This window comes from Aquila chrysaetos, chromosome 4 (assembly GCF_900496995.4).
Source record: "Aquila chrysaetos chrysaetos chromosome 4, bAquChr1.4, whole genome shotgun sequence".
In the NCBI taxonomy this organism is placed as follows: Eukaryota; Metazoa; Chordata; class Aves; order Accipitriformes; family Accipitridae; genus Aquila; species Aquila chrysaetos.
Genome location: NC_044007.1, coordinates 64,215,802 through 64,232,365, shown reverse-complemented (window position 1 = coordinate 64,232,365; position 16,564 = coordinate 64,215,802). Strand labels below are relative to the sequence as shown.

The window sequence follows — 16,564 nt, the reverse complement described above, 5'->3', positions numbered from 1 at the left end:
TGCTACAGTGTGATGACCTGGTTTACAGAGCCAAAATGGAACATTTTCTGAGCTTGTTCTCTCTCAGGAGAGCAGGATTTAGTAACATCTGCTTCAAGTCAACAAGCTGTTATGGAGCCAGAGCCTAAGGAATAAAAATTTGGATTCCCAGGAAGTACAGTCTGTGTAGCCATGTTGCTCTCCTGCCTCTATAACCATAGAAGAGTTCCTCTCAAGTTACCTGAAGTTGCTTTCCCTCCCAACTAACTACTTAATCCTTAGAGACCAAGAGCCAAACTCTAGAGCATGATTATTTATTGTCCTTTTTAGGGTGTACAAAGGTAGCTTTACAAAAAGATGGCCAGTAGTCATTACCACAGTGTATTTTGTTATAACCTAATTCACTGTAAACTGAAACCTGCAGGCAGGTATAAACTGTAAGAGACAAACTGCTCTTCCAAATCACTCAGTCAGCAAGACAGATGCCTCACTACAGCTTGAACACATTCCAGTATAGCCCCGTAATCTGTCACTTTGACTACTTCCAGGACATACCCAGGAATAAGAACCTTAAACTTGGCTAGCAGTTCTGCAACTCATGTGGCTGCTTAAACAATTGAGAGCAAACCATTCCTCCTGCTTTACAGGAAAAGTAGATGAATACAGCAAACCACAACTTCGAAGTGACACAGAGGGGACAAAGCTGCAGTTCAGGACTGCTGGCCAGATAAAGAATAGTCTGTGTCATTTGAAGTAAGCATTTAAAGAAACATTTTTGGTATACAGTGTTCTTTGTCAAGTGGAACTGCATGCTTCCCTCTCCCCACCAAACCAGTGGAGTGTTGGTGGAAAAGGGGAGCCATGTGAGACTTGGTGATTGATGACATTTTCTAAGAAAATTCAGACTTCTGATCCATGAGCCAGAAGGTAAGGTGTCTTAGTCCTTCAGCTGGGAGACTTCATAGAGGTATGCACCAAGCATCTTCACCCCTTGGATGTAGTTGTACCTGGGAAGAAGATAGCTTCCATTAGCATTGTCTTAGCTTGAGCTGTATTTCTAGTAGCTGTGCATTTTTCAGTATCAGTCCTATGCAGGCAAGAGATGCTACAGGCACCAGGTACTACTCCCAACCTCCCTGGAATCTCCTCTGGCAAGAGAAATGCCACCCTTGGGGTAGGGGAGAGTAGCCAAGCTTGGAGACCAAAGTATAAAAACCTGCTTCTGATTTCAAGTGTATAAAACTAGAAGCAGTAATTGGATCAAGATTCAGCTACAGACCAGTTACCCACCCAGTCATCCTCCACAAGGAAGAAACAGCACTTTGCCTTCCAGAGACTTCGAGAAAAGCAAAAGCCCAATTCTTCTTGCTCCTCTTCGTAATACATGCCAAGACCAGCAGTAAACTCAGCCTGGCACAGGGATAAATGTTCTCTTACCTATTTAGCTTCTCATTTTGAGAGTGGGCACCATCATCTGCAGCTCCAACAGGAAGCAGCATGACATTCTTGCCTGTTGCTTCTTGAAAAGTAAGGGTAACAGGAATGCTTCCTCCCTCCCTCGTCAGGTCTGGTTCAACTCCAAAAACTACAAAGTGACATTCTAGTCAGTTTGGAATTGTATTTGTTTTTCTAACACAGATCCTTACTGCTGCTTAAGCAATCAAGTACCAGCCACTTCTGTACCATGTGCTGACCAAACCTTGCTCCATTTTAATCAGCCAGACTGCATAGGTTGCAGAATTGTGGCATTTGTCCCCCAGATGTAGTGGAGTACCATCACTTTCAGACGTCAGTTACACAACTAACACTTCATCTGAAAGCCTGTTTGTACTCCAACACAGAAGTTGGATTTGCTCTAGTTGCCCTACACAATCTAGTTGTCCTAGCATAACTAATTAGGAAGGATGCTAGGATGACTAAACTTTGAGGGCTTTGGCCAAGTAAGTGATCTGAACTGACAGTCTCACTCTGATGCAAAAGCAGCACCATACCAATGGACTTGCTCCAGTGTAGTAGGAATTAGCTTGATATCAAGTTTCTTTCCTTCCTCTACCTCAGACTTGAGTTTAAGGATTACGCACAGCATGCTTTCTTACTGAGCCAAGCTTATTATGCAAGTGCAGAACACTGCAAACATGACCTCCTCAGTATTTCTTGAGGTGCTAGAACAAGAGCTTTTTAGTCCTCCCAGTGCCAAGTGGAAAACCTACTGACCTGTCTTCATGGCCTTCCTACCAGCCATGTAGTGGGGATGGTTGAAGTCTGACACCCAGGGTTTTCCACCATGGCCTAAGTATACTCTGAATTTGTTGGGGCTCTGCAGCTCTGCAAACTTTTTGCTCACATAGTCTTCAACCTGTAAGAAAGATTGAAGAGTCTTATCTACTGTTAGCATTTGTATGAACACTGGTAAAGACTGTGTACTAAAAGCATCTTAGGGACTTGCAGGTCACTACTACTGTGCAGCAATACTTTCCTTCCTATTACTATTACTTCATATTATTCCTATGTAACTCTGCTCTGAAGTCAGAGTACCTTCTTTAGGCAAGTTAACAGTATACTGTAGAACAGTTAGCCAATATGTCAAACCCTTATGCTTTTGAATATGCACTTTGGGCAATCCAAGTGCCCTACAATTAATTTCACATTTACTCCTGAGCCCTTTCTTTGTGTTATTTGAGAGAAATTGAATAGCCAGGCCACAATGGTCCAGTGTGGGACCATACAGCAATTCTCTCAATTATCTGAGTTGAGGTGCAGAACAGGGAAGATGGTAGTAAAGTAAATAACCAGAACTCCTTTAGAAACCAGAAATAGTCTTCCCCCAGGCACGGAGGACAGGAGAAGTTTAGAGACACTAGTTGTTTTGAGACCATCAATCCATCTCAACATACATGTTTTGTGACTTCTTCAGGAGTCATGTTTGGCACAAGCCGGATTGAGAACTTGCCGATCACTTTCCTAGGAATCACAGTCTTAGCTCCAGAGGCTGAGAAGGCTCCTTCAATTCCATGAAGAGACAAGGAAGGATATCTCCACCTATGCATAAGGATATCTCTCTGCAGCAGCAAAGGGAAAGATGCAAGGTTACATGAAGTTTGACAGTGCTCCCCAAAGTTATAATTTCTTCAATGTAATAAAGACTTTGCAAGAAACAGTGCTTTCTCCTACAGACAATGCAACTCATTCAAGACCACTGTTATAAGCAGAAGCTGTTACTCCCATTAAGCACACATTTTGGTACAACAGCTGGGTTTTCAGCACCTTAAGAGATTCAGTAACTCTAGTTTGGCTTTCTCCTAGTTCTATGGAACTTACAGGACATGACCAGTCTGCTTCTGACAAGGACACAAATACCGCTAAGGTGCTCAAACACAGTGTGTAGGAAGTGCTTTGGAAGGTCTGGTCCCCACTGCCTCAAGTCAGGCAGGTGCCTTCATCACTGAGTCACATGCTTATGAAGATCACAACTTTTCTAAAAGCCTCACCACTGTGCAGACTGAGGCATACAGTGTGTTCCTGCTTTTATATCATCAATTGTATTAAAATGACCCAACTCCAGGTTGGTTAGAGTAAGCACTATTGCCTTTTTCAGATACACTTCTGCATTTCCTCCTTGTTGCCTTGGACACAGCTGTTCAGTACATTGGATACTGTGAATTCAACACATTTGTGTCCTCTATAGACAGCTACAGTATCTCAAACCTGAACTTCACTGCAGAGACTCAAGAGACTTGGAAATTGTGGCCTTTACGTTAACAGTTTTTGTTCCAGGTACAATTTGCCTCTAATCATCTCTCAAAGCAAATTTAACTGTCACATTTCAAATCTCTCAAGCACATTGTTTCTCACTTGGAGATTACAGCCTTCTCTACCATCTCTCTCCTTAGCCCCAAGACCCTTCTTGCATGCCTGCAGCTTAGTTGGAACTCCCTTGGCTCTAGCAAATACTGAACAGCTTTAGTTCAGTATCATACATAAAAAGCATCTGGCCAGCTCCTCCTTATATATAAGCTATATTTCATCATTACTTTATAGGAAAAGGCTAAAAAAGGAAGTCTGCATGCTCCCAGTTGATACAAACCTGAGCATGTAAAGACAAGGTTGAGGATATAAAATTGTTACTCATACCCAAGTTGTGTGAAGTCTCCTCCTGACAGCACTAGGACAGAAGACAGACCTGCACATGCAAACCTGTCTTTTACAATGCTTGTTTCTGCTTTTTTTGATAGATGTATTTACATCTAGGGTTTAATGCTTTAAAGTTGGTAATACCTATACCTTGCAAGATTCAATGCTGCTAAAAGCATTCGTTTGGAGAGCTCCCAAGATGGAGACTTGAGAAGATCAGACACGAGTTTATTGAACTTGAGCCTGTTCAAAGATTTGGGCAGCTGCCTAGTTCATGGCTACAAAACAGTCCTTGCTTGCCAGGTGTAGGAAGGTGTTAAGTATGTCAACCTTAAGTTCATCACAGCTACATCTCAAGCTGTTTTCTCACCTAAAGAGAAGTCATCTCTGTGACCAACTATATTTCTGGTAACCCACTGAACTTCCTACAGATGTAGAAAATCAGATGCTTTATGGTATGTCAGATGTGGTATCTGACCTCTAGAAAAGTGCTCGCAGTTCTTATCCAGCATTCAGAGAACAGCACTAGGTAAAGAAAGTTCTGTTCAACTTTGAAATGCTACTTATAGACTAAGGAGCAAATTTAAAATTATCTAGACAGCTTGCCTTAAATATGCCTTTAACCTAGACTAAGTTTCCAAGCACCTAAGCACCTAACTCTTTGCAGAGGAACTGCGAGTGTTAAGTATACAGTCAACTGTACAGTAGGTAAAGTTATCTTCAAGGCAATCTCACCATTTTAAAGACATCAGATGAATTCTCTGCCTACTAAATTACACAATACTACTACACAAGTAGCCGCAGAAGCTTGTTTCTGTCTTCTAATATAGATAGCTTGAACTAACACAGCTAACCAGGATAGAGAGGAGTACAGTATACCTTTGTATCATGCAATAGTTTTGTTGCTCCTACATCTTTTGCATATTCTTCCAGGTCAAAATCAATCTTCTCATATAGTGCCAGCTCCTCATCAGTAACAGGTGCCACTGCTTCATTAATGCCTGGGATGAGGATTTTCCCTTTCTTGTCTATAAGAGAACCTGTAAACAAGAAGCACCTAATATCAGGATTCAAGCAGAAGAAACAGTATGTCATTGCTGGGAACACTTTCAATGGAAAATAAAAGTCTTTGCCTTCTGAAAACTCTGTAAATGTAACGAAATTCTGACCTTTACCTCCCAGAGCCTGTACCACTAAGCATGGAAGGCACCTATGGAATTTACAGCTCTCCAAAATGTCAAAATGTGCACTTCCTTGCAACTGTATTTAATTTTACTGCTACATGTTTAGCTGGCTGTTTGAAGGCAGTATTCCCAAGGAGTTCAGTGTGGCGTCCGTACAAGAGTTTGAAGAAATGAGCTGATTTAATTAGCTTACAAGTTTGCAGCAAGATTTTAGGGGAAGCTGAAGTAGATAGAGAACTTCTGGGCAAGACCTTCATCTTTTTTCTGCATCTAAGCCATCAGCCTTGCATACCCAACAAGCACTATTTCATTGGTCATTGCTTCGCTAGTATAAGCAGCCCTGAGGAATCCCCCTCACTGCAAACTCACTCATGCTTTAATGGCTCTTATTCCCATTTTAGATGCAGTCAGTGAAACCTGCTTTTGCTTACCCATTAGCGTAATGAGATCTGTCATGGCCTCATGTACTGAACCACCATAAACTCCAGAGTGAAGGTCTTTGTCACTACATTCCACCTGGTTTGAAGTGAATTAAGAATCAGGTTAATTTTAGCATGAAGATACTGCCAAATGCACAGAACAGACTTTTATCCTAGCTTTTTGTTGCACATATTTTGGGAATGTATCCGTTTTTGAACCCAGACCACTCAGTTGTAGCACATTAAAGCAGATATGCTTTTTATTGCTCTTTTGAGTACAAGCCCTTAGTACTGACTGCCCCAACGTCGGGGACTTCCATGGTGACATCTCTTCCTGCACTCAGGGAAATATCTGGATGAAGATATCTATGCCATGAGATAATCCCTCAGTGAAGGTGCTGGCTTATCTTGCTTCATACATGTGAAAGCTATCCCTCCTACTCAGGTATCATATAGGATAGTAAAAAGAAGGTATTTAGACAATTAGTAGAAACTGTTCTACTGAAGTCATCAGTTCCACCTTTTCTGAAGAAAAGCTATTAGCATGAGAAAAAGCTATGGCTCCAGTAGAAAATTCAGTTTAATAATACTGGTTTTCCACTGTATTTCAGCACTTACCTCTATGAAGTAGTAGCAGATACCCCTCAAGCCATAGGTGATACAAGGCTTCTTCTTGCCTAGCCAGTAGTTGTCAGAAATGCAAACATAATCCACATCTTTGAAGAAAGTCTCTTGCTGAGCAAAAATGAGTTCATCAAGGCCTTCAGATCCCGATTCTTCCATACCCTCTAGGCAGAACTTAACATTTACTGGAAACTCCTTTGAAAATGAAAAACAAGAACAGATTAAGTATGTGAAAACACTGGACTCCTTCAACAATCAGTAATTTTCATCTGTCATGTACAAAGAAGAATAATAGACATGGGTAAATTAGTTCCATGACAGTGGAATTTGTTAATTATACATGAAGTATTACAAAGTTTGGACTGTGTTTATGTTGAGAGCACTTACACCACCCTTCGTCTGATGCAATTCAAAACTCCTCAAAGAAGTTTTAACTAAGCTCTAGAACAACTTGTTCCCAATCCTCTTAACTGTGGGAATGCAGTAGAAATCTGTTGCCAAAAGGTAAGTCACGGGGCTAGGAAAACTAGTATTAGCCACAGAAATTGCATGACAGTAGGAGAGTCAGAGCTACTGTCTATCCAGTCTACCATGTTCTATGCCTTGACAGCACTTGAGAACTGGTAATTCTTCTAATAAGTAATAGCAATTTGTCTTGCAAGATAAAGCAGACACCCTAAGCTATTTCTGATTACACTTCTTGAACAGAAACAGCAAAGCTCCCAGTTCAGTGTTACTAAATTAATCTCCTCTTAGAGTTCAGTGGCAGTAAGACATTAAGCTTTGCTAAAGGCCAAGCTAATTTGACATCCTTACGTGAAAGTGGTCACATTTGATTATTCCTCCTGCTCCAGATGCTTGCATATGTATTTTCCTTCCTACACATTTTGTTAAAGCAAAAATGTTTAAAGTCCAATCCAAGCATCTACAAGACTAACTTGTCAGCAAGTCAGCTCAACCCTACTGGGACATCAGGGATTTCACAGGACTATTGCATCATTCCTCCCATCAGCTGAATAAGCAGGCTTGCCTCACAAGGGTTTGTGGTTTGGATAACATTTATTGCTAGAGTCAGCTATATGTAAAAAAGCAAGATACATTTTGGGCACATACCTGGTTAGTTTGTTGATAAGCCTCCAAGGCATTCAGCCAGGCAAGCACTGGACCTTTGTCATCTGTTGATCCTCGCCCATACAGCTTTCCTGTAGAAACATGACACAAAGTGACTGGTGTGGAGAAAAATTAGGATGAAGCTTCAGTCATCTGGTACCTGCAGGAGAAAACATCTTTTTGGATAAGCTTTTTAGCCCTGCTTACATTAACTTTCATTTCCGATTCTTCTGAAGTAGCAGTTTTACATCCCACTTCATACACCCATGCAAGTGGGATAGGTACAGGACTGCAATAGTTCTCCCACTTCCAGAGCTACCCCACCTCTTCCCCCAGCTGCTCCCTGGACAGCGGCTGAACATAAGCCTGGAAAAGATGTAACTGCCTTGGGCTATGTCATTCCCATATCCTTCACAATAATATTTTCTACAAACACAGCAGTAAGACTACAGAAACAAGCTACCTCCTTTTAACAGAAACCTACCCAGTATTAGCTTCAATTCAGTAATTCTTTCTTTGAAGAGTAAGAATTCAGTAGCTAGCAACCAATCACTCCTCTGGATTCTCCAGATAAAAGTGAATCTCCCCAGAAAGGGCTTTAGTCAGACAAGTTTTACAGGCTACAGGGAAGTCCCAGGAAATGCAGCATGTGGGATCACAGTAGAGGCAGGTATTGCTGCAATCAGAGCTGTGGCTACAACCCCTAAGCACTAGGTATAACCACAGTAACAGAACAGGCCGGACAGCTTGCAAGGTAAGGAGCCATTAGTAAATGTGCCTCTTACACTGCCAGGCTGCACAGGAATAAGCCACAGCCTGAGGCAAGTCTAGCTCTTGCTATCAGATGAGATAATCCAATTTAATAACTTGGACTGTGCTGCCTATGACCAAGTGCCCAAGTAGAAATACTAGTTACCACAGATACATCTTTTCTTGGCAATGATTAACACTTAACGCAACAAGAATGGTTAATGTCCTTCTATTCATGTGACTTTTGACACTCAACACTGAGCAAATGAAACAAGACGGTGTTGGTAGCACCAGCTTTCAATAGAAAAGAAAGTTTTAGTCTCCTCTTAGCTACTGGCAATGTGTTGTTCCAACAGGAGTTACTGCACGATTTCTTCATCCCCAGTTTTGGGAGAGGGACACTTGTGTGGGCACTAGCTCTGTAAAACACAGCTTCCGCAGTACTCATTGTAACACAGTACGCACCCACAAGGCAACCCAGGGAGGATGCTGTACCACTCCTGTCTCCAGGCATAAGAAGCTGTGTTGAGTGTTTGTCCCCTGTAGTGGTTCAAAATCCCTGCAGTCTGATATGACCTTACAGGCTGCAAGTTGTGAACAGCACAAGAAACTAGTTCTAGAAAGCTTTCTGGCAACAAATTTTTACCATGGAAGGCAGCAGTTAAGACTTTGCTGTAGCTACAAGGAAGATACATGCAAATAAATACAGCCTAGACTATCAGAAAAGTAAGCTGTCCCTGAAAGCAGCTGAGATGTTGCAGGTCTACTTGCTTACCACTTTCCCCTCCTGCATATTTTCTCAACAGTATTAAACAAACACCCCTATCTGTTCTTACTCCCCCTCCTCCTTCCAGTCAAGGGTACACAACCTTAGACCAGTTGAGAAATACCATACTCATTAAAGAAGTGCTCAGTTTGTGAAGTTCACCAGTCTTACCTTCTCTTTCTACCAGTGTGAAGGGCTCACTATCCCAGCCATCCTCTAGTGCTGCTGGCTGAACATCCAGGTGACCGTATACACACACTGTCTTTTTGCGTGGATCTGAGCCAAGTATTCCCAGAACAATTGGCGGTAGAGGGATCTCTGATCCATCAGGCAGCTAGAAATAGGAGACAAGAAGTTTTATTCAAGTGTGGAATGTCAGTGCCACATTTTTATCAGATGAATGAATTTAACATTACAGAGTTTGAGGTTAGGGGCATAGACAACTAAACAAAACTAAGCTACTTAACTGATTGCCAGAAGCTGTGTCCCAATGAAGGCATGACAGCACCATGCCAGTAAGTTTCCTGACAAGGCCCAGTAATAGTCAAAGTGTTCCAAGCCACTCAGAACTGTTAGCTTTAAATAAGTCCTACATCAAATTTTAGCAGAGCAAGCTGTCTGCGTGCCAAACTGCCATATCTAATGCTGACCTAAGCATGTGATAAACTCCATTCAATATTGCTGCATTGCTTGTCACTGCACTTTCATCCTGTCCACAGTATAGCTCTAGACAAAAATTTCCTGACAGTATCACTGAGTATATAACACATGCCTACACCCAAATAAGATCAGCGTAACAGCTCTATTTCCCTATACCAGCCTATGCTGTTAAGCAAAGGGCAGGGTAGTGCTGATGAACTTAGTTCAAGAGTTGAACTTGGCCTAGTTCTTTGGAATACCCCATAAGCAATTATCACATGCTATTCTCAGTCAGCACGTATTTCCCTTCCAGTGAGCACATACTCCTAGACACCGTTCAGGAGATCAAAATCAGCTTTGACTTTTTGCTCATATGGGCTCCAAGCTCCAATTTTTTATCAACAGGTTACATGGTCCTTGGCCAGCTGCATTTCAAAGTGATTAAAGCATTATTACACTTACAGTAATCAGTACACAGTACAAACTGCCATGCAGCAGTAACCTAAGTTAGATCAGACAAGATAACCAGTTGCTTTACATTGTCCTTTATTGATATAGCAGCAATGCACATAATACAGACTAGTTTTGTCTATACTTAATATAAAACTAAATATTAAAGTTAACTTTAATCTAGCTGCAAGAGTTTACATAGAAATGTTACTTGTTATAAACTCTGTAAAATCAGTTCTTGCCCCCAGAAAGTTACACTGATGAAAGGAACAAGTTAGTCTCTGAATTAACTGAAACACTTTTGATGGGGTTTTAGGCTATAGGTAGTAGCAGAGCTAGAATTATCCTACAGATTCCCTCCCAAGAGGGCACATGAAGTCAGCTGCTTCCCTGCTGGGACCTGTAGTGCTACGAACAAGTGTATTCCAGTTGCCAAAAGCAAGAACTGCTCAGAGAGCCCCGATATACATAGATTTCACTCAGCAGTCATTAGGACCAATTACAATGACGACCATCCAAAACTAGCAAACACTCCAGTACAACAGGATTTTGAATGCCACTATCCAAATACTAGTCTAACAATTTTGGTATGCATCTTATTCTGTGACATGTAGTGACTAGGCACTTCAAAGGAGGACCACATCAAGTTCCCTAGGATGAGATTATCACTCACAAGCACACACATTTCTCAGGTGAAAAGCAGTCCAGATAGCTGAAAATAAGAAGGGGACACATCCTATTAAGGATCCTTCCATATCTGGTAAGGGAGCAGTGCAATCTTGTGACAAATATAACACTTCTGGGAAAGCCTAAAAGTCTTTTGGAAGACTTATTGAAACTTCAGTCAATATCTTTAGAGTCTATGGATCTAGGGTCCAACACCAGCCTGCTGTTAAAAACATCTAACATTTGTTTGCAGGTGCTCTGTCCATGTTCAGTTAGAAAAGGATTTAAAATACATGTAAGACGCAGTCCAAAATGTAATACAACATGCTTAACTGATCTGGATCCCAAGGTTTACTTTATAAACAAAGGTTTTAACAGGACACTCAGACTGTGTGGCAAGACATTATCCTACACCCCAACAGGTTACTGCCTTTCTAGGCCCCTACCCACAAGACCCTTGTGTGGGCATCCTGACCAGAAAATCAGACATCAGGGAATTAGTAATCCACATAGTTAGCCTGAGTTTACCCAAGCCTGTGCTGTGCTATGCTGCACATACAGCTTGGCCTTCCTGCCTGCGTTGTGCTGTGCATATCCTTGGGCTGCAGGATAAACTTAGCCAGTTGACTGTAGCTTGCAGGCAGTTCCCACTCAGTACTGGTGATTACACCACCTGCATGTCCTTGTATTTATCTAGAAGTGCAGCAAGAAGTTCTCATGTGAATATCCCTTTTGTTTGGATGTCAAACAGCCTGAATAAATAAAATGGGATAACATTTCCATGGATGGGATCTGCACAGCATGCTGCACACTGATTGGATGCCCACTAGATGCTGCACAGCTTGGGGTTCCCAGTATCTGAAGGGACATAAGATTATCTACACTACCCTCTTGCTTTAGAATGGTAGCTCTAACAAACAGCATTTTAAATGATACTTTATGGAGTCTAAGTGCCTTTCTTACTGGGATCATAAGAAGCCAGCACCTCCTAGTGCAAAACACCGTGTCTTCTAAAGAGACTTCTACTAAACTGACATGGAGATGCTCACATACCTTTTGTTTCCCAATATCCATAAGTTCAGTTGTGCCTCCCAGTTGCTCAATATCCTTCGCAGCAACCTCCATCATGCGTCTGATTTCAGCCCTCTTCTCCGGCCATGCTGACACGCTCTGGATTGCCACCCATTGAGCCAGCCGCTACAGAAAGACAGAAAAGCTAAAGGTTTTACTACACATTAATTACAGCATGGGAGGCACTATACAAATAGAAGACCTTGCAATTCAACTAATACTGTTTTAGTCAAGCTTAAACTTGAGGCAGATCAGCTCTGTCCTCTGCTCAAAGGAGTACTCTAACCGTTAATACTACACTCAAAAGCTCTCTAAAACCTCACTTCCTTACAGTTGGCCCTGCAGTGTAGCACAAAGACTACAGATACATAAGGTAAGCTTCAGAGTATGACAGCTTGCACATATTGTGCCTTTCTGGTTGCCATTCTTTAAGTATCCAGAACCAGCTAACATCCTTGAGACTTCAGCTTTTTCCCCCATGCAAGATCAGCAAGAGCAACTGGCAGAAGTCAGGCTGGCATAGCTCTTGCCTGAGAGTTTACAATGCTATACCACTGATTCCTTCACAGGTGAAAGGGATTGCAATACAAGGTGAAATTCAATAGCAGGCTAAACAGCAAAATACAGAAGGCAACCTGTCCCTCTGTACCCCAACATGAACAGTTTCTCATATGAGAAAGCTTTATTCCAGCCTTGTTTATATCTTTCCTCTCCCACCTCAAAAAGGGAGAGACAGTACCTAGTTCAGCATTCAGGAACCAGTGTCAAACTTCTTTTACCTCTAAATAAGTCACTGCTTGCATTATACAGTAATAGAGCATTTCCTAATAAATCTACCATGGAGATTTAGGTCTTTGAACAGAACTGTGCCCAAACCTAAGAAACAAAGTTTTCTGGCTCGACTGAAGTCAGTCACACTTCCTGCCTGCTCCCCCGTCTCCCCAGTTACTTGGCATTACTCTATTATTGGGCATATTATATAGGTGTAACAACAAGCTTGAAGTTGACCACCTAACTTTTAATATCCCATAGCTGCCTGTGCTGCAGGACAAAACTCAAAGAAAACTTACCTGAATATAGACATCCTGGTGTTCATCAATGTATTTAAAGAGGGTTTCAAGAGCAGACATTTTCTGGCCAGAACAGTGCTGCTGAAGATTCTGTGACAGAAAAATTATTTAGCCCTCACAGGTTTAAGAAGCAAGTCAGTTATCAAGCAGCCACAGAAGACTTTCACCTTACAACTGCTCATGCCACACACCAAGCTGTGCTAACATAAACCTTGAGGCCACTCCCTCACAAAAATCACACAGTGAAGTGGCTAAACAAAAGCATACTTAATCTCAACACCACTGTTTCTGCCTCTCCTCCCAAAATAACTTTGGAAGTTAACTGAGCAAGCTTCTCTATAGAGATACTTCAATCAAGTCATGTACTTTACTGCAGAACTACAGGCAAAATGTTACTCAAGTAAAATGCAACTCCAGAGAACAGATTTCATTATAAGAGTTCAACTAATAGTGTGCCACAGGCTTGAATGCTAGTAGCTAGGTACAAGAAAGGACCACACTTTGTGCTCTGCAAAGGAGGTTAAAAGCAGGCAGCTTAAGAACCATGCTTTCTCCAGCTTTAAAGTCCCAATCTGCCACTCAGCCTTTCCAAAGAAGTTCAAAGTTAAGCCACGGGAACAGAAACCAGCACCAGCAGGCCATGAGCAAATAGTCAGTGACTAGTTCAGTGCTACCACTTCCTTGTTTTGTTTTAGTTTCAACTGAAGTTCATGTGAGAAAATCCAAGACCTCTCCCCTCCTCCGTTTTCTGTCTTCCTTACGAGTCCAAACTCCACATTAAAAACACATACTGTCCACTCAACCAACAAAATCAACAAGCTTAAACTTAGTTCTCAAGTTAGAACTAAAGATACAGCACCTCCTCTAAGCCAGGAAAACAAATGAGCTTTACAAATACACCTCTGAAATCCAAGTGCCTGGACCATGAGAAAAACTCCAGTGTCCATGTAATACACTGGACAAGCATGTTCAGCAACACCAACTGCTGTGATTCAGTGTTTTGTTCAGTCAGCTTTATGCCAGATCCTTTAAACCTTTCTTCCACTTCTATGTGGAAGTCACAAGACAAGTGTATGATAGTTAAAACATTTGACTTTGTCTTAGGATTTCTTGAACAGCGGACTACTCTACATAGCTGAAATGAATACTTTCAAGCTGCAGGTTGTCCCATACAACATACTGCAATACAAGCACATCCTACCACCCCAAACCTACAGAAGACTTACAGAATGCACTTTCTTTCAAGCAGGGTTGTACTTATACAGATCACTGATGTTTGATATACAAAAATCTTTTGCTCACTGAGATGGCTTCTATTTAATTTACAGCATCCATCAAGTTTAAATTTGGATAATGAGTTTTAAGCATCAGTTTGAACAACCCCAAACCACCAGACAGCTCAAACATTCTCTTCAAGTCATGAATGGTGAAAGTTGAATGCCTTCAAAAGGCCTATATAGACATAACCAAGTTAAAGCAATCTTTCCAACTGAAGCTTAGTTTCCCTAACAAAGCCACCATCCTCACATGCAGTTAGAGCTCAGACATGATCCACCTGGAGCTTTTCAAAGAAACCAGCACACAGGCATCAGCCCTGCACATCTGACCCTCCCCTTCACTCAACCAGTTCCTATACAACATCAGGGCTCTAGCTTCACAGCACAGACACAAAATACAACATATTACATGGAGACTGATATTCTGTCCAACACAAACAAGCTCTGAACTACCTGCTGAGTCAGTGACTACTTTAAGTATCACCTTAAACATGGTTAAATATTCTTAAAAATTAGAAGGGCATTGAATCACTCCAGTCTCACTGCAGAGCTGCAAAAAAGTCTGCCCCAGAAAGCTTCAAACTTGGAAAAGCAAATGCTGCTTACCACACAGCACAAGGCTGGATACTACCTCCCCTCTTAAAAAACAGAGCTAGAATTTCCTGTAGGTCCCTCAGCCTGGAAAGCTGAAGCCTTCCCACCTGCATGGAAGAGGGTCCACAGTTCTACCTTTTCACAACACTACAACAGTTGCACTATGGAATAAGATAACCCAAGGGACTGTCGGCATGCTGTGACAGCTTTGCTCTCCTTATCCACAGGCAAGATTAGTACCTCAGGCGAGAGCATCTAATCGAGTTCGGAGAGAGAGGTCCGTAGCCACCACAGAGCACTCGCCACCCTCCACAAGCCACTAAAAGTACCAGCGTACAACCCCACGCCCGCGCTACAGGCCCCGCTCTTCGGGCTGAGGTTGGTCTAGAGGTCAGATCTGGGACTTCACAAGGTTTTGCAGCAGAAGGGAAAGTTCACCGCGGCCCCCAGAGAGGCAAGCCTCAGGGCGGGAGGGAGGCACGTCGCGGTTTCCTAAGGACAGGGGCAGGCTCACGGGGAGAGAGAGCAAGCGCGGGGAAGGGGACGGGGGGGAGGCAGCGGCAGCTTCCCTCTGAGAAGCAGCGACGGCGCCCGCCGCGTCCCGGGAGAGCCGGCCGGCCGGCCCGGCGCTTCCTACCGCGGGATAGCGGGCAAGGCCCGGCCCGGCGCCTCCCCGCAAGGCCGCGGAGCGGAGGCAGCGGCCGGCGGAAAGGCCGGGCCCGGCTCGCCGGGCCACCCCACCACAACGCGAAGAGGACCCGGCCCGGCCCCCCCCCCGCCTGCCCGCCCGCCGCCACCAACGCTCACCCCGCCGTCCCGCCTCCCGCTGACAGGCGCCGGGTCCCGCCGCGGCGCCTTAAATACCCCCCGCGCCGGCCCCGCCCCGCGCCGCTGGCCGCGGCGGCCAATCGGCGAGCAAGGAGAAGGCGGTCCGGCGGCTTCGCGCGGCCCCGGGGCGGGGCTTGCTGCAAAAAGGGGCGGGGCCAGCCCCCCCCTAGCCCAGCGGCCGCACCGAGCTACGGCGCCCAGGGGTCCCGGCGGGGGCGGGGGGGGGGCCCCGGTGGTCGGTCCTTCCTTCTGTCCCGGTGGTCGGTCCTTCTGCCCGGGGGCATCCCCTCGAGGCGGTCGAGTGCTAACGACCTTTCCACTCTCCGGTGAAACGTGATGAGCAAGGGCATAAATAACACGAGAGAATTATGAGAAATAGTACGGGAGATAGTAAGGGGGAATATGATGGGGTATAATATGGGAGAAATTGGGGAGATCTTGGCCAGAGCCTGTCTGGACAACTGAATTACTCCAACCAAAGATGGGAGTGTCCTTATGACCCGCCTACATTTGTGCTTTTCATAGATTAGATAGATTTACCTGTGGTTTAGACAGATTGGAAAAGGAAAGCGTAATATGAACGGTAAGATGCAAAAGTGAAGATGACCTAGTGAAGGGTTTCCTTACCTCCTAACAATGTTGGAAAGGCACAGAGTCATTCCAAGTGCAGAAAGGTAAAAGTTCAGGTAAGGCTTGCTATTACCCTGCACCTGACCTAAATGAAGCAAGGCCTTAAAAGATGGGAACTGCTAAAGCTGCTTCTGTTCATGAGTAATTGAATAGCTCTGATACATATAGCTGTTAACCATGTGTGGATATAATAATTTGGTAACTAATTTTGTTTTATGGGCACTCTTAAAAGAAGTGTAAAAATGGTGGTTGGCCCCAGGCTGTAGTAAAAGTATTGTTACCCGCATTACTGGTTACTGGTACTGGTTATGGTACTGGTACTGAGGGAGGAGGCCCACCAGTCGGTCAAACCTGTTGGGCAGTGTGGTCCTCAGTG

General features: G+C 43.6%; 1 protein-coding gene across 2 annotated transcripts; it reads right to left on the bottom strand.

Annotated features, from left to right (window-relative positions):
- Positions 1-277: 277 nt before the first annotated feature.
- Positions 278-15,615, bottom strand: CNDP2 (carnosine dipeptidase 2). 2 transcript variants are annotated; one of them, XM_030012467.1, is made up of 12 exons: positions 15,532-15,615; positions 12,860-12,949; positions 11,772-11,915; positions 9,135-9,297; positions 7,451-7,539; positions 6,332-6,532; positions 5,726-5,810; positions 4,990-5,150; positions 2,874-3,038; positions 2,194-2,335; positions 1,417-1,564; positions 278-986 (listed from the first exon to the last, which is right to left on the bottom strand). In XM_030012467.1, the coding sequence occupies exons 2-12, from the start codon at positions 12,917-12,919 to the stop codon at positions 917-919; spliced, it is 1,428 nt and encodes a 475-aa protein (XP_029868327.1). In that variant the 5' UTR covers positions 12,920-12,949; positions 15,532-15,615; the 3' UTR covers positions 278-916. The 2 variants fall into 2 exon arrangements, with proteins under 2 accessions (XP_029868327.1, XP_029868328.1); XM_030012468.1 differs by having other exon boundaries at positions 15,538-15,543.
- Between the last annotated feature and the right edge of the window lie 949 nt (positions 15,616-16,564).

What these genes read in the sequence shown, in the direction of transcription:
- CNDP2 (XM_030012467.1), bottom strand. Translation starts at nt 12,919, where the DNA reads ATGTCTGCTCTTGAAACCCTCTTTAAATACATTGATGAACACCAGGAT. An exon ending in AGATCTCATTACGCTAATGG is followed by an intron (nt 5,151 to 5,725) that starts GTAAGCAAAAGC and finishes TCTTGTTTACAG; the next exon opens with GTTCTCTTATAGACAAGAAA. An exon ending in AACTATTGCATGATACAAAG is followed by an intron (nt 3,039 to 4,989) that starts GTATACTGTACT and finishes TTGCTGCTGCAG; the next exon opens with AGAGATATCCTTATGCATAG.